We start from the raw sequence: 18805 nt of genomic DNA on the forward strand, positions 1-18805 counted from the left end.
TGTTTGTTTTTTACCCTGCTCCTTCATCTGCTGCATATTTCTCTTTCTTCCTGTTTTGTTTAACTTACTGTGTTTGGGGTTTCCTTTTTGCTGGATGCAGGTTCGTACTTCCCATTGTTTTTTGTGTCTTCCTGCTGTGGGTGATGTTGGTTCAGTGGCTTGTGTAGGCTTCCTGGTGGAGGAGATTGGTGCCTGTGTTCTGGTGGGTGGGGCTGGATCTTATTTTTCTGGTGGGCAGGATCACATCCGGTTGTGTGTTTTGGGGTGTCTGTGAACTTAGTATGATTTTAGGCAGCCTCTCTGCTAATGGGCTGGGTTGTGTTCCTGTCTTGCTAGTTTTTTGGCATGGGGCATCCTGTACCAGAGCTTGTTGGCTGTTGGATGTAGCTGGGTCTTTGTGTTGAGACAGAGATCTCTGGGAGAGCTCTCATTAATTGATATTACATGGAGTTGGGAGGTCTCTGGTGGTCCAACGTCTTGGACTCAGCTCTCCCACTTCGGAGGTTCAGGGCCAGCACCTGGGCAGAGCACCAAGACCCTGTCAGCCACACAGCTCAGAAGAAAATGTAGAAAAAACCATAAATATATATATATATTTTTTTTAATTTTAAAACATTATTAAAATAAATAAAAGAGAGCAACAAAACCAATAAACAAATCCACCAGCAATAACAAGTGCTTAGAACTAAACTAAGATAGACATAAAAATCAGAAACAAATCAGTCACAGACAGCAAATCTACAGTTGCTCCCAAAGTCCACCACCTCAGTTTTGGGACAATTCATTGTCTATTCAGGTATTCCACCGACGCAGATACAACAGTTGATTGTGGGAATTTAATCCGCTGCTCCTGATGCTGCATGGAGAGATTTCCCTTTCTCTTCATTGTTCGCACAGCTTCTGGGGTTCAGCTTTTTTTTAGACCCAGCTCTGCATGTAGGTCACCCTCAGGCATCTGTTCTTCGCTCAGACAGGACGGGGTTAAAGCAGCAGCTAATTAGGGGGCTCTTGCTCCTTCAGGCTAGGGGGAGGGAGGGGTACGGTAGTCATAATTGGAATGGGGGTGAGCCTGCAGTGGTAGAGACCAGTGTGACGCTGCAACAGCCTGAGGTGTGCCATGTGCTCTCCCAGGGAAGTTGTCTCTGGATCATGGAACCCTGGCAGTGGCGGGCTGCACAGGCTCCTGGAGGGGTGTGGATAGTGACCTGTGCTTGCACAGAGTCTTCTTGGTGGTGGCAGCAGTAGCGTTAGCATTTCATGCCCATCTCTGGGGTCCAAGCTGACAGCTGTGGCTCACTCCCATTTCTGGAGTTCATTTAGGCGGTGCTCTGCCTTCTGTGGGCACATGGGGAAGGAATCCCCTGTTTTCACGCACCTGGAAACAATGGTCTCTTGTCTTTAAGCAGGTCGAGATGTTTTCCTGCACTCCCTCCCGGCTAGCTGTGGTGCACCAACCCCTTCAGGCTGTGTTCATGCAGCCAACCCCAGTCCTCTCCCTGGGATCCGACCTCCAAAGCCCGAGCCTCAGCTCCCAGCCTCGCCTGCCCCAGTGGGTGAGCAGAGAAGCCTCTCGGGCTGGTGAGTTCTGGTCAGCACCGATCCTCTGTGTAGGAATCTCTCCGCTTTGCCCTCCGCACCCCTGTGGCTGCGCTCTCCTCCGTGGCTCCGAAGCTTCCTCCCTCTGCCACCCGCAGTCTCTGCCCTCAAAGGGGCTTCCCAGTGTGTGGAAACCCTTCCTCCTTCACAGCTCCCTCCCAGCAGTGCAGGTCCCATCCCTATTCTTTTGTCTCTGTTTTTCCTTTTTTCTTTTTCCCTACCCAGGTACGTGGGGAGTTTCTTTGTCTTTTGGGAAGTCTGAGGTCTTCTGCCAGCGTTCAGTAGGTGTTCTGTAGGACTTGTTCCACACGTAGATGTATTTCTAATGTATTTTTCGGGAGGAAGCTGATCTCCACATCTTATTCTGCCGTCTTGAAGGTCCCCTGCTACATACTATTTCTTTTTCTTGCCTTTTGGTAGTGACTAAAGTCATGTTTAATCCTGAAGAGAAGTGATAACTGTGGGCACACGTCTCGTTCTTCATCTTAAAGAGGATGCTTTTAACATTTCAGGATTAATTATGGTTAACTGTTTGCTATAGGTATTTGGTAGATACCCTTTACTAGGAAACAAAATGCTAGTCCTAATTTGTTAAGAGTTTTCATCATTAATTGGATGTTGAATTTTATCAAATATGCTTGGATAAAATGAGATAATCATATGATTTTTCTCCTTTAATATGGTCAATTATGTTGGTTGATTTCCTAATGATAAATTAAACTTGGAGCCCTGAGATAAACTCAATTTGGTTATGACATATCTTTTTTACACAAGGAGTTGGATTCTGTTTGATAGAATTCTATGGCTATGTGTACAAGTGAGATCACTCTATAATTTTCTTTTCTCATACTGATCTTCACAGGGTTTTACATCAATCTTATTCTATACTCAAAATATGAATCATAGAGTATTATCTCTTTCTATATATGTGGAAGAGTTTGTGTAAGATGGTAATTATTTTTTAAAAATAATTTGTGGAACTTGCTAATATAATCATCTTGGCCTGGTGTGTCCGTGTGGGAAATTTTTGATAACTGATACAATTGCTTTTATTCTTATAAGAATATCCATATATTTTTTAAAATTTCTCCTTAATTCCATTTTTATAAGTTGTAATTCTTTAGGAATTCATTGATTTCTCTTAGATCTTCAAATTTATTGCTACAAAGTTGCCCATTAGAACCTCTGATTATCTTTTTAATATCTGTAGCATTTAATTTAGAGTATAATTTATTTTTTCCTTGAAGAGTTGAATGCTGAAGACTGGGTTTAGCAAGTTTGACAAATACCCTGAAGGCAAAATCTGGCTTTATCATCGTATTTATTTAGCTTCTATTTCCCTTTTTTCACTTTGTTTTTTTTTTTTGTTCGGTTTTGGTTTTGTTTGTTTTGCCTCTGAGTGTTCTTTCTTTCCTGATCATCAATTTATTTAGAAAGATGTTTTAAAATAATTTCTCCAACATTTCTAGTTATTGACTAAAGTCAACAATTAGATTTATTTTAAAGAAACCCTCTGACAGGTATTAGCATAAAGCATTAAAAACTATAGAAGAGGGCTTCCCTGGTGGTGCAGTGGTTGAGAGTCCACCTGTCGATGCAGGGGACACGGGTTCGTGTCCTGGTCTGGGAAGATCCCACATGCCGCGGAGCGGCTGGGCCTGTGATACATGGCCTCTGAGTCTGCGTGTGCGGAGCCTGTGCTGCGCAACCAGAGAGGCCACAACAGTGAGAGGCCCGCGTACCTCAAAAAAAAAAAAAAAAACTATAGAAGAGAGTTAAGAGTGCTCTGATAGGACACCGCAAATGGGAACACAACTATTTGGGTCCCCAGATTTGAGAAGGCAATACTGCTGGAACTTGATCAGAGGTTTTGATGGTGGGGGAGGAACACCGATAAAGGAAAAGGTCTGTCCGCAGCAGTACAAGTGCACCGACCTGTAACCCACCCATCCGCACTCCCATTAGAGGTTAGGAAAAGTCCATGTTTTCCAGTAACTCATACAAACTCTTTCTGACAATGAATCATTTTTAGGAGACTTTACTAATCAATGTAGGTTAATTAAGAGTAAAACACCAACACCCCTCTTTTTGGGGTAAAACACCAACACCCCTCAATTCTTTATGAATTGAGGTTCTCAAACAAAAAAAGGGACTTCCCTGGTGGTCCAGTGGCTCTGTGATTCAAATGCAGGGAGCAGGTGTTTGATCCCTGATTGGGGAACTAATATCCCATGTGCCTGATCCCAGGTGCCGTGTGGTGTGCACCCCCCCCCCCCAAAAAAAAAAGAATTGAGGCTCTGGCCAACAGCCTCAGGGCTGGTCAGTGGGAGGGGCAGTTTTAGAAGGGATAGTTTTCTGAGATAAATAATAGCTAAATATTCAGATGACTTCCAAATTACACAAGTTTCACTCTTGACCATCACTTTTATGGCCTTATTTATTATAAACAGGACCCCCAAAGAAACGATTAATATTTATATTTACCACTGTTTAACAACCGTGGCATTGAGTGGCACCAGACCAGTGGAATCTTGTGAAAAAGAAAGCAGAATGGGCTGATTAGTGAGGTGGAAACACGTGGATTGTAGTGAGGCACTATCTGATTTAGGGAATCCATAGGTTTCTAAAACAAGCAATATTTTAGTTTTATAAGAAACTGCAAAGCTATTTTCTAGAGTGTCTGTGCCATTTTACCTTCTCATCAGCATGTGTGAGAGATCACGTTTCTCCACATTCTCACCAGCATTTTCTGTTGTCATTATTTTTTTTTAACTTTAATTTTTCCGGTAGGTGTATAGTGACATTTTATTGTCCATAAACTCTTTTTAGACTTGTGGGTATACATGACACCTATTGTTTTCAGTTTTGAGGCCTCAGCTGAAACTCTTAGACAGCAGGAAATGTAACACTGAGAAGTTTCCTGGATTACTTATCTCAAAGAAAGTCAGGCAGACAAGTTTACCTACTAATCAAGCCTCCGAGTTGTCAGATGGAAGGGCAGGGCAGAATCTGTGGGCCGGGTGATATTTTCTAATTGGATTGGTCTGCTAGTTTTGTGCCTATTTGTCTCCCAAGTTGTATATCCCCAAATTCAGCATGGGAAAGTGGAGGAGGCTGCAATTAAAAATACTAGAAGAGTCATTTTTACTAAAGATTTTGGAAGACATTGAGGTTTGAAGAAGTACTGATTGGATACTCTTGAAACAAGCATAGAATAAAAAGGAAGAGACATCTCCACACTTCTGCAGAAAAGCCAGCAGTTGAGCTCCAGCCATGATGGAGGAGGTCCCCAACAGGAAGGTTTTCTGGAGCAGGTGAAAGCCACTGGCTACCGGCTGAGGCAGCTCTCAGGGGCGGAGGGGGGGTGTGGTGGTATGAACAGATCTGAAGGCATTAGGAGTAGCAAACTTTGTCAACATGTCACCATTTTCTTACTTCAGGTTTTGAAAGCGGTAAGATGCTCTCAAATAGCACACATCAAAGAGGGAAATATGAAAATACCTGAATTATAAATACAGTATATTTCAGCAGCTGCTTTTTTCTTTTTCATTATATTTATTTTCCTTATATCCATACTCTGTGTCTTGCTTAGGTTCAAGCATACTTTAATTTTAATTTGTCAGTTGTCTTTGAATTACCATGGACCTGGGCACATATTATCATTTTTTAATATCAAGTTCAGTTTTAAAGGGAAAAAAAGAACACCATGTCTCTCCTTGTCTTGCTGTTCTAATGAGAGTGAACATATTACCCACTGAATCAGAACACTTTGAAGTCCTATTTATGGCTTCTACCTGTCTCCGTGGGCAGACCCACTCACATCTAAAAGGCATCAAAACTTTTAGTACTCTACTTGAGCTGTAAAAATTTAATGTACAAAATCATCGTAATTCAGCACTAAAAGGTATCAACTATCTATTCATGGTTTCAAAAAAGCACAGTCATTTAAAAGTAGATCTTCATCTGTCTTATCTATTTAAATAGATCCATCCCTTATCTAAGAACACAGGGCATTGAAATTCTTGAGCACACAGCTTTGAGTTACAAGAATTTCAAGCCAGTGGGAGAAATGGGAGGTGCGAGCCTATGTGCAGCACCTCAAGTGAGATATTTTGAAAACAAAAAAGGCAAGGCCTCATATTAACATCCAAAATATAGAATTTTAACCTAATTAGGATTATGCTTTATTATAAACACTTATCTTTTTTGGAATTTTTGTGGTTCTGAAAGTGCTGAAAAATTTCCTATAATCTTCAGCACCAGTGATCAGTGGGTTAAGAAATTTACTTTCTAATTCTTAAAGTAAACATAGTACCATAAAAAGCCAATGTTAAATACTCTTTAAGTGGATATTATGGTGCAAAATGTAGATTCCCATTCCCCTTTCAAAATGAAGGTACTCACTACCTCAACTGCTGGGAAAATTGCCTGCACGTAGCTTGAAGCTGAGTCCCTCCCCAAGACTGAAGGGAACTGCCTTGTCCACCCTAGCGACAGCCTGAATCTAATGACTATTTGATGTGTAGGCAATGGGGAGAGAGGTGCCTCAAAGGCCTGGCCACCATGCCTCAATGTGAAGTAACTCTGAAGGGTCATCCCAGCTCCAGAGATCTCATGAAATCAGCTGCCAACTTCTCTCTCCTGCCACCTTCACCCTCTCACAGGTGTTGTTTCCAAGAGCATTCTCCAATAAAACTCCTGTACACAAATCTCCACCTCAGAGTCTGTTTCCTAGGAAACCCACTCAAGCGAAAATGATGCAGGAACTAGCTTGAAGGGGCCCCAACTGGTCAAATGAGTAAGAGTTTGAGAAACAAATTAATTATAATTAATTAATTATATTAATTATAATATTAATGGATTAATTATAATATTAATGGATTAATACCCACTGAATAAAAATAATGAGACTATACTAATATAAAGGGGAGGAAGGGAGGAAGGAAGGAGGGGAGGAAGGGAGGAAGGGAGGGGGAAGGAAAGAGAGAAGGAAAGAGGAGAGATCTTCCTTAGATTTATTTATTAGTAGAATTTCAATTAATAACTGCAAAAGGAATGTTACAAATAGAGAATCAACACGTGGCAACAGTCTCTGGAATGCTGATTCCAGCTGGAGTTGTCAGTGAAGGTGGTGGTTGGCTGAGGAACAGGGTATTGATAAAATCTTGGAATACCTTCCCACAAAATACAAATTAATTGCAAATGGAAATTGAGAATTTAAAGTGAAGAAACCTGTCAAAGACAAATATGTGCAGGCAATCAAAATTAGCATTACCAGTAAAAAGGTGGGTCTACATTGTGTACCTCTTCATGTGCACAGCATCATTTTTTGGTATTTCTGCAAAGATTACATGATCTGAATCCGGTCATGCAGAAACATCAGATGAATCTAAGTGGACAATTATCCTAAGAATGTAAGACCTTTTAAAATCTAAGGATGCAAGACCTAGAAAACAGATAAGAACAGAGAAACTGTTCCAGATTGAAGGACTCTGAAGAGACATGACAACCAAGTGCAACACATATTCCTGGAGGGTATCCTGGATCAGCACGGAAATAGCCACTGTTGGGACAGTTGATTACATTTGAATTGAGTCTGTAAGTTGGATGGTAGTATTGTACCAATGTTGATTTCCTGGATTTTTTTGTTTTTTTTTTTTTTTCAAAGAGTTTTTTTTAGATGTTGGGGGTAGGAGTTTAGTAATTTATTTATTTATTTTTGCTGCGCTGGGTCTTCATCTCTGTGCGAGGGCTTTCTCCAGTTGTGGCAAGCGGGGGCCACTCTTCATCGCGGTGCGCGGGCCTCTCACTATCGCGGCCTCTCCTGTTGTGGAGCACAGGCTCCAGACGCGCAGGCTCAATAGTTGTGGCTCACGGGCCCAGTTGCTTCGCGGCATGTGGGATCCTCCCAGACCAGGGCTCGAACCCGTGTCCCCTGCATCGGCAGGCAGACTCCCAACCACTGCGCCACCAGGGAAGCCCGATTTCCTGGTTTTGAGGTTTGTGTGCTAATTATATGAGAGAATATCCTTGTTTGGGGAAAATAATCACTGGAATATTTAGAAAGGACGGGGCATCACATCTTTAGATTGCTCTTAAAAGTTTCAGAAAAAAGACTAATAATGATAAATGGTGTGCGTGCATGTGTGTGTGTAACAGAGAAGAAAAAAATTCAATAAAATAGAAACAACTGCAGAATATGGGTGAAGGAGATATAGGAGTTCTTTTTATCACGGCCACTTTTCCATAAGTTTACAATCATTTCAAAATAAATTATTAAAAGTTATTTTCCTTTTTGTTTTCATTATATAACTGGGTTTTTAAAAAAAATTTTTTTAAGCACTTTCAGCACTTTAAGTGTCCTTGTTTCTATTGGACAAAATGATCTTTTAAACACCTCAAAAATAAGCTCAGACACAGCAAATGTGGTATACACTAAAAAAAAAAAAACAAAAACAAAAGCCTCAGAGGTGAAGATTAAACTAATCATCATAAGGCCTAGTGCTACCTGCTACTGACAGGGTTAGCTTGTTTTTCCTCTGAATCATAGCTTTGTACAAATCTATACATGTGGATGTAATATCATTCCTTGGATATTTATTGAGACTTGTCTTATGGCCCAGGATATAGTAAATAGTTGTAAGCGTTTCACATGTTTTTTTTTACAAGAATGTGCATTGGGAAGTGCTGTGTTCTTCCCATTCATTATATCAAACTAGTTGATTGTGCTGTTTAAATCTTCTATATTTCTTACTGATTTCTGTCACTTGACTCATTAACCACTGTTAATTACTGAATTCCAGATCATATCTCAGCCTAGTCGACTACCGCCTTGAAAGTTTAAAAGTCATCTCAGCTGTCCTGAGCTCTACATCTTCTCCAAATGATTTGCTCCTCCCACAGTCCCCATCATTTTGGTTAACGGCAACATCATCCTTCCAGTTTCTCAGGGTAAAAAGCTTGCAGTTATCCTTGATTCCTCTTCTTCTTTCTTCCCACGTGTAATCTTTCAGCAAATCTTGTCAACTCTAACCTTAAAAGAGATTTGAAATCTAACCACTTCTCACTACTTCCACTCTCCTTCTCTGATCCAAGCCACCATCATCTCATACCAGTATTAATTGTAATCACTTCTTTGACAGGGAGACCCCTATTTTCACCCTTGCTTTTGTCACTTTCAGTGCAGCAACCAAAGTGATATGGTTAAACTTAAGTCGTGGCACTCCTCTGTTCAAAACTCGCCAGTGATTTCCAATTTCATTCTGTCTAAGCCAAAGTCTTTATGATGGACTTTAGGGCCATCCATGTGTAGACAATTTCCTATGGATCTCTCAGGTTTCTGCACAATTCTTGAGCACAGGCACTGCTGCTTTTGTTTCGGATTATCTTTTCCAGTATGTTTATGTAAAAAACATCCTTGGAAGATAGAGATACTGCCTTCCTTCAGAGCGACACAGCGTGCTCACTGCCCGATATAAAAAATGTGTGTCTCTGACCTCAGATTTCCTCTCTAAGTAAACAAAATTTCTGACACTCTGGCTATTGCTAATACTGTAAGCAATAAATTGTCCTTTGTTTCTGACCCGGGAGTTTCGTGTTTTCTGCTATCATCCATGAAAATTTGGCACACTAACTTATTAGCCTGCCAGCGGATAAAATCTCAGATACTTCACAGTTCTTTACAATGTGATCTGGTCCCCATAACCCCTCTGACCTTCTCCCTTAAAACTCTCCTCTTCTTTATTGCCCTTCGGTCACACCGACTCCTTCCTGTTCCTTGATCATGGCAAGAGCCCTCCACGGGGCCTTGCCCTTGTTATTCCCTCCCTCCCCAGTGATCCTCATAGGCCTCTCCTTGAGGCTTTTATTCTAATATCACTTTCCTTGAGCCTACATGCACATTCCCTAATTTTTCTTTCTAGGGTGTATCAACATCTAGCATATTACATATTTATTTACTTTGCTCAATATCTCTACCCACAAAGATGAAAGCACCAGGAATTTTTGTTTGTTTGTTTTACTGCTAACACCTCTGACAGTCAGCCAAAATCCTTCAAGTCTACTTCTGGGAACCTAGTGGAAGTCTTAGCACAAACATTTGCCTATGGTGGGATAAGGAGGGTTGTCAGTGGTTAGCAAGTCTAGAAGATGGAAATCAGGAAGTATTACATTTATGGTTCAAAATACATGTGGAATACCTTCACCATAAACTGATGATTTTCAGGAGTTAGTAGGCATACAAGAAATAACTGGAAACTACTCAATGACTAAGCAGCTGGTATGGCCCTGTCAATTTTCCCCTTCGCTCTCTTTTAATCCGTAAAAGAAACAGTTGAGTCATAGAGAACTTAGGTATTTTTCCTGTTCTACTCCCTCCTTGAAGCCTGGTAAATAAAAACATACCTCTTTTTAAATATCTCACACCAATATTTTGAATGTGTGCCATTATTAGAAAATTTACTTCTCCCAGTACTTTCTAAATATGATTGAATACTTAATTAAATAATAAGCTATTAGAGTCAAGCAAGTCTTCTGCATTATATAAAAAAAAAAATAAGTCTGTATTAAGTACCTTTTCAAGACATACAATGCCAGAGCTACTAATAAAATCTATTTCTTTTGATTTTTAGTTCAGTGACCTTTACATATAGTTTCTTACTCGTCACTTTTTTGGAGAAGGGCGGGTGGGGCGGTCAGTTGTCTTATCACGAGCTCACACGTGCACAGAGAATTCCTGGTTCTGGCGCTGACCCAGTATCAACAACAGTTTCAGGAGAAACCTCCTAAGGTTTGATTTAATTTAATTTCCATAAATCGGAAGGACAGATGAAGGAAAATGCAAGCGTAGCTTACACAGAAGGGAGCCAATATATATGTTCTAAGTTGGTGGAAGGAGAAATTAAATTTAAGAATATAATGTTAATTTTTAAATGTAAATTTTAAGAAAACAACAATAATAATAGTCATTACTTACATAATATTTACTATGTGCTGGGCACAGTTCCTTAAATATATTAACTCATTTAACCTTCACGACAATCCTATGAAGTACTCAGATTTTCTCCATTTGAGAGACAGAAAAACCGAATCACAGAGGGTTAAGTAAGTTGCCCAATTTCACATACCTAGTAATGGTGGATCACAAATGGAAATAAAAAACAACTATTTAATTGGAAGAAGGTGTGGATGAAAAATTAGGCAGTATTAAAAATAATTTGTAGGGCTTCCCTGGTAGCGCAGTGGTTGAGAGTCCGCCTGCCGATGCAGGGGACACGGGTTTGTGCCCCGGTCCGGGAGGATCCCACATGCCGCGGAGCGGCTCAGCCCGTGAGCCATGGCCGCTGAGCCTGCGTGTCCGGAGCCTGTGCTCCGCAACGGGAGAGGCCACAACAGTGAGAGGCCCGCGTACCGCAAAAAATAAAATAAAATAAAATAAAGGAGACTGTAACTGTGGGATGAGACACGACAAGCAAAAAACATAATTTAAAAAACCAAGTAGTTTGGTGAATAAAAAATAAAACTTTTGAATAACAAAACAAACCATAAGCAAAGTCCAAAGAAAAATGAATGAGATTATGTTTGCAAAATATATAAGAAAGGACTGGTATACAGTATAAAATTTTAAAACTTCACATCCAATAGAAAAATATGCAAAAGACATGAACAGAAAAATCACAGAAAAACCAAATGTGTGATACTCAAACAAGAAGCTCAACTTCACTTGTAATCAGCAAATTGCTAATTAAATATTAAATCCTGTATGATTGCCCCAAGTTAAAAATGTGAATAATTTCAAGTGTGGGTGGGGATATGGATATGCATACTCTGTCACCCACTGCAGACTGGAGTATAGATTGGTGCAGACAACTTTGGAGGGGACTTTCGTAGCATCTACTAACTCTAAAAATGCACTTGGACTATGACACAGAGATTCTATTTCTCACATATTTACACACGAGAAACGTTCTTACATGTTTACAGGGAGGTATAACCAAGTATGTTCACTACAGAAGCATTAGCAATAACAAAATAATTTTAAGCAACCCAAGTGTCTATCAATATGAGAGTGGTTAAAGTTAACCGGAGATAAATTACGATATATCCAGAAGTAAAAAGAGGCCAGCGTATATGGATTTTAACGAACAAGGAGGAAAGTGGACAGACAGGGCCACCATGCAGGCTGTTCACTGAACATCTCCAGGGAGCACTTTTCACATAGACTGAAATGTGAATGGCACCCCATGGAGTTGTACAGTGTAACATCTGCATAACGATACCTGGGGGACCTGAAGATGGGGATGATGTCGGGGATTTAACAGGAAACCAAATCATACAAAGCCTCAGAGGCCATGGTAAAGAATCCGCATGTTATTCTAAGTAAAATCTCTAAAGATTATAAACAGGGAAATGAATTCATGTTTTTTGGGTTTTTTTTTTGTTTTTTTTTTTTGCGGTACGCGGGCCTCTCACTGTTGTGGCCTCTCCCGTTGCGGAGCACAGGCTCAGCGGCCGTGGCTCACGGGTCCAGCCACTCCGCGGCATGTGGGATCTTCCCGGACCGGGGCATGAACCCGTGTCCCCTGCATCGGCAGGCGGACTCTCGACCACTGCGCCACCAGGGAAGCCCGAATTCATGTTTTTAAAAGATTCCTCTGGCAACCATGTGAAATGAATTAGAGGGGCTTAAGAGAAGTGAAAGGTCAGTTAGGAGTGTATTGCAATGGTCTAATCAAGAGGTGATAGTGACCTCAATCTGGATAGTGGCAATGGAAATGGAAAGCTGTAGACAGACATAAATATATCATCCAGACAGGATCTGCAAGACCTGCCGAAGCATTACCCTGGCAAAGGCAGAGGAAACGTTGGAGAGAGTGCAATTAGGATGACTACCAGTTTTCTGTACAGAGCCGTGAATGGATAAGGGATCCATTTACTGATCTGAGGAAGTCTGGGGGAGGAATATTTTCGAGCAGTACAATTTCAAACGTGTTAAACTTGATATGACTGAGATACCCAGGACAAGTTATCAATGAGAAAGATGGCTATATGAGATTGAGCTCAGAGAAAATGTTTAGACAGATATAAATTTTAAAGGAGTTGTGATATGATTTTTGAGCACATGGAACTAGATGAGAGATCACCAAGAGAAAGAAAAAAAGAGGGAGGAAGCTAGGAAAGCACTGAGGAATTATAAAATTTAGAGGACAGAGGCACATGCAGCCAGAGAGATAGAATGGGAAACCAGAAGAAATGGCTGAGATGTCCTTCAGTGAGGGAACTGCTAAGGAAATTATCCTATATCCATTCTATAAAATATCATGCCCACACAAATACAGTCAGTTAATCTTTGACAAAAGAGCAAAAGCAGTACAATGGAGAAAAGACAGTCTTTCAAACAAGTGGTGTTGAAAAAGCTAGATATGCATATGCAAAAAATAAAAAGTCTAGACACAGACATTATCCTCTTCTCAAAAATTAACTCAAAATGGATCGTATACCTAAATGTAAAATACAAAACTATAGAACTCCTAGAAGATAGGAGAAAAATCTAAATAACCTTGAGTTTGGTGATGACTTTAGATGCAACACCACAGGCAGGACCCATGAGAGAAAGAATTAAGTTGGACTTCATTAAAATTAACAACTTCTGCTTTGCAAAGGACTTTCAAAATAATGAGAAGACAAGCCACAGACTGGGAGAAAATATTTGCAAAAACATGTCTGAGAGAGGACTGTTATCCAAAACAGGCAAAGAACTTGTAAAACTCACCAACAAGAAAATGAAAAACCCAATTTAAAAGTGGGCAAAGGATCTGAACATACACCTCACTAAAGAAGATACACAGATGGAAAATAAGCATAAGCAAAATGATCCGCATCATATGTCATTAAGGAACTGCAAATTAAAGCAACTGTGAGATACCATGCCTACTAAAACAGCAAACATCAAAAACGCTGACGACACCAAATGCCAGAAGTGGTGTAGAGCAACCGGGATGCTCATGCACTGCTGGCAGGAATGCAAAATGATACAGTTACTTTGGAAGACAGTGGGCGATTTTTACAAAACTAAACATACTCTTACCAACGATCCAGCAATGACACTCCTTGGTATTTAACCACATGAGTTAAAAACTTATCTCCACACAAAAAAACCTGTGCACCGTTGTTTATAGCAGCTTTATTCATAATTGCTGAAACTTGGAAGCAATCAGGATGTCCTTAAGTCAGTGAATGTATAAATACGCCATTGTTCTTACAGACAATGGTATATTATTCATCGCTGAAAAGAAATGAGCTATCAAGCCATGAAGACATGGAGGAGCCTTAAATACCTATTACTAATTGAAAAGAGCCAATCTGAAAAGGCTACAGGCTGTATGATTCCAACTCTATGGCATGCTGGAAAAAGCAAAACTATGAGGACAATAAAAGTATCAGTGGTTACCAGAGGGAGGGGAGAAGGGAAGGGTACATAAATGAAGCACAGTAGATGTTTAGGACAGTAAAACTATTCTTTACGATACTATAATGGTAGATACACGTCACTACATTTGTCAAAACCCACAGAATGTACACTAAGAATGAACACTAAGGTAAACGATGGACTATTTTTAACCAAGTCTATTTTTTAAAACACTGTGCAAGTATTTAAAAGAACCAATAGGCAAAACACGCTAAAGTCGAAGTTTCGTGAAGACAGATTATTGAGTAAAAAAGGCAAGTATATTATGTATAGTTTATATATAATATGGTTTCATTTATGTGAAATAAATCGGGTACTAGATATACACACACATTAATTGTATGTGCACTGAAAAACAAGGCCTGGCTATATAATATTCAATAAACTGTTCATAGTGGTTCCTGGGAATTAAGAGAAGAGAAAGAAGAATGACATTTCATCTTTTTACTTTACACTCTTCCGTATTATTTAAATGACTTATAATAAATAGGTCTTGCTTTAGTAATACTTAAAAAAATAATTTCAAAAGGACACACTTTTAAAACCTTCTCTGTATTCTTAATATAAACTTTAATTCAGTGTTGATGAAAATATGGTTCAAGTGACACCTAAGTCAGAAATACCTGGATGTTTGTTAACATGTGTCTGCTTCCTAGACCACATCTCAGTTTTAATAATTCAGATGCTCTAGCAATGAGGTACAGGACTTTGCATCCTTAGCAACTACCCCGGGTGATTCTAACCTCTGCCATTCTTAATTGCAATAAGTCAAAATGAATGATGTAGTCGCTTAAAAATCAGCGAATGCCTCTGGGGTAAACACTTACCAGATACCTGTCAGCCTAAAAGTGAAAGACAACAGTTAGTACAGGCCTGACCCAGAGGGAGAAAAGGCAAAATAACTAGATTAATGGCTCAAGGTAAGTGGTGAACCAGCACACACACAAGAAACACTGTCACATTATAAAATGAGAAAGAAAGAAGGAATATAGACTCCGTAAAGAGATAAAAACTGCCTAGTGTTCAGAACTTTCCTTCTTCGTCTAATAATTCCCATCTGGTCAGTTATACACAGAAGCATCAAGTAATATCTGAGGGACTATAAACCTGTATAAATGATTCTACTTCAATTCATATTGAAATGAATTTTCTCATGCTTAACCTGAAGTAAAACCCAAGAGTTAGCACCTTCTGCAGAGGTATGGTCCTAAATTAATGCCAAGTAAACTGACATTTATTTCGATTTATATAATCACTTAGGGACTTCCCTGGTGGTCCAGTGGTAAAGAACCCACCTTCCAATTCAGGAGACTCGGGTTTGATCCCTGGTCAGGGAACTAAGATCTCACATGCTGCAGGGCAACTAAGCCCACACGCCACAACTACTGAGCTCACGCACCTCAACGAGAGCTCGCATGCCGCAAACTACAGAGTCCATGCACTCTGGACCCCCCATGCCCAGGAGTCCGCGCACCACAACTAGAGAAGCCCACAGGCCTCAACAAAGACCCCGCATGCTGCGACTAAGACCAGACGCAGCCCCCAAAATTAATAAAGAAAAAATTAATATATATATAATCACTTAAAATATCTCTTGACTTGATTACACTTTATACTTTAATCAGATATATAGAAACTGAAGAATAATTCATATAGCGATGCCTTCTATCTTCCCCTATTTGAATCTTTTTTAATGTAAGGAAGACATTCCCTAGAATCTCACATTTTTGAGATACGAATAAGATATTCTCAGAATCTATGCATCTGAAGTCTTTCTATAACGCAACCTGGAGCAGAGGATTTGTGTCATACAGTACCAAACAAAAGGAGCACAGAAGGTTTTTTTAATTGGCCTCTAGTTAGTGGGATTAGAACAGAGTTACCAAGGTTCAACGTGTTCAGTTGGGAGCAGCTCTTGGAAGGTAAGTTCTTAAATGACAAAACTATGTGAATTTATTGTATTTATGAGCAACACACTTTTGAAATTCAGGTCTCTGTTTTGTTTTGTTTTTTAAGCTTTGTCTATAAGTGATCCATCTTTCAAAAGCCACGAATTATCCTGGATGTCTTTTGCTTCCTTTCCTGTTCGAAAAAAGACACATATTCAACTGCAGTTCCAGCCTCTTAATGCAGATGGCATCCTATTCTACGTTGCCCAACGCTTAAAAGCAGAGTCAGGTAAAGTTGGCAAGATCTTTGCTGGGGAAAAAAAAAATTCTAATGAATTCCTAATAGGCTCTTAAGTGATGTGTCATAGAGTATTTTTTTAAGTCACTTAGTCTATAAAATATGTAAACATTTGATCTTTTTGTTCTATTGTCCCTGCAAATGTATGCTTTGAATTGACTCCTAAATATGAATGTTAGCAAAATAGCAAGAGCTTTGTTAGAATTACAGTTAGCAAAGTCCAAATACAGCATATGCTCAACTTTATAACAATCCCATCAAAAAAAGAGGTTGAAGCTATGCATAATAGTCCTATGTCAAAATGGACAAAATATGCATACAAAAGATAAAGGAAAGGAAGTCATGACTGATATATTCCCAGTAAATCCATCCACATTTATAACTCAGAAAAATTCCTTTAAGTTATTCAGTCATTTAAATAGTAAACCTGGGACCCATGTTCCAAAATAAGTTTATAAAAATGTCTTTTTAACTATGAAAATTGCATAAATTATCATAATATGAAATAAAAATATTTTATGTTTCAGTTTGAAAATTTGATTTTTTATTGCTAACTCTTGATTTCCATCTTCATAATATCTTTCTCCAGAACTTTGACAAAGACATTTGCCTAGTTACATTTCTACTGCCAAATATTTTTAAATGTTTACATTTGGCTTTTCTTTCAACTTGTTTCTCAGAAAATGAAATTTTGGTAATGATAAATAAATCAGTTTATTTTGTTTCAACAGTGAACAAAAATGATGCTCTGATTTTCACAATCTAGTATAAGGAGTTCTTTTAAAGGTGTCTCATTATGCTGCTAAATAATGAGACTCTCAGAGAATTAGACAAAAGTGGTTCCATCTCAAGGCACTGGTAAAATACTTTCAAAATAATTTCAAGGAGAAAAGATGATAATCTCAAAGGAAAAAGATAAATCTCTTAGAAGAGGTTTGTTCTCCTGAGATTTGATATTTGGTTTTAAATGTATGATTGATTTAAATCTCCCCGTGAAAATGCCAAATGGGAGAATCATGTACAAACAGAAAATTTCTATTTTTAAATCAAGAGACATTAAAAGACAATCATATTAAGTTGTATTGCTCATAAAAACTCAAGGTTAACCTTTGTATGATAAGGGCAGAAAATCAAGAGATAGTCAGGACTGTGACTGGCCAAGAACGTTGTGCTATCATTTTATAATCGGTACACTGGATAGTTATATTTATGTGTATAAAATAAAAAGCTCATTTACATTAACACACATAGGACAGAGGGAGCACACTTTCTTACATCTAAATAGCTTTGTATTTCAGTTCATAACCGTCAAGATTTTCCTTTTTTATGCCCTTAGACGCTATTAACAAAGATGAAAATAGATTAGTTTCATGTCATAACTGGTGCTGCATTTGACACTTATGTAAGGAACTCATGAAAACTTTAAAATATTAAATCTATACTCTACATTCTCAGGCTCGGATTAACCTGAAGGTAATTATCAGATGAAAGCCATAAACTGATTTATTAATAATCAGGTGGTAAAGTATGTTTCATTCATTTAAGGTTGCATAAAATACAGGTGACTGCCCCGTACTTTGACCTTCTCTAAGAGCTATGTCTGATATAAACATTAACCAAGCCTTCTAGCTGATCCTCTGCTGAGAGGAGCTATTGGTAAAAATGCCCAAACATTTAATACACAACGTCAAAACCCACAAATTTAGGTATCAGCAGCCAGTTAGGTTTTCATATGTAGAAAAACAAATTCTCCATTAACAAGGTTTCTGTTTCTCTTTAGAGCTTATTAATTTGAATAATTTCAAATAGTGCAAAATTTAAAACAACATAACTTAAAAATTATCCTAGTTGATTTTAGATCTCTGATTATGGAAAGAAATTTTAAAGAGATAAACCTCGGCACTTGTTTATCTGTTTCTGCTAAATATTTAATACCTTAAAGTGAGCTCTTTTGATACAAAATCAATTTTATGTTAAGCACCAATTAATCACAGATAGCCTGAATTCATCCTGATGTGGTTACAATCCTCACAGATAAATGTGTATTGAAATAGCCTCGTCACCCACAATGTAAAGTTAAAGCATATTCAAACAACTGAACAATAAAAGAGAAGTAAGACAAGAGCATACAAGCAAAGTCACGTTAAGATTAACCTTCCCTGGCTGAAGCTATTCTCCTTGATCTTTCTTCTAGTTGTCAACTTGGCCAGTAATATTACAGATCACAGCTTCAGCTTTCCTAATCATTTTTTAGATATTTTTTATTCCAACGTAGCTCCTTATTGAGGATTATTGACTATAGAACAGGCTACAAGTAGCAGGAGAAACTTCTTCCATGATCCTGTGAAAGAGGTTTGTGCCCATTTGCAGGCCATGAAGTATATTCGGAGTGTTATAAATTTTAAAACTTAATATCAATTATATTTCATTGTTCTAGGTTCTGTGGTATAAAAATGTAGATGATTCAATCTGTATTTAATTTTTTCACATATAACCTAAAATCTCATAATGCAGCTTCTCTCTTTCTTTAGGCTTAAAATGGTGTTTATGTTAGAA

General features: G+C 38.7%; 1 protein-coding gene across 1 annotated transcript in view; it reads left to right on the plus strand.

Moving 5' to 3' along the window:
• EYS (eyes shut homolog) overlaps positions 1 to 18805 on the plus strand; it is a 1696347-nt gene that overhangs the window by 1673814 nt on the left and 3728 nt on the right. Inside the window, 1 exon segment of the mRNA XM_032651890.1 lies at positions 16079 to 16240. Within this exon segment, the coding sequence (XP_032507781.1) occupies positions 16079 to 16240 (162 nt within the window).

Source organism: Phocoena sinus, chromosome 12, assembly GCF_008692025.1.
Source record: "Phocoena sinus isolate mPhoSin1 chromosome 12, mPhoSin1.pri, whole genome shotgun sequence".
Lineage (NCBI taxonomy): Eukaryota > Metazoa > Chordata > Mammalia > Artiodactyla > Phocoenidae > Phocoena > Phocoena sinus.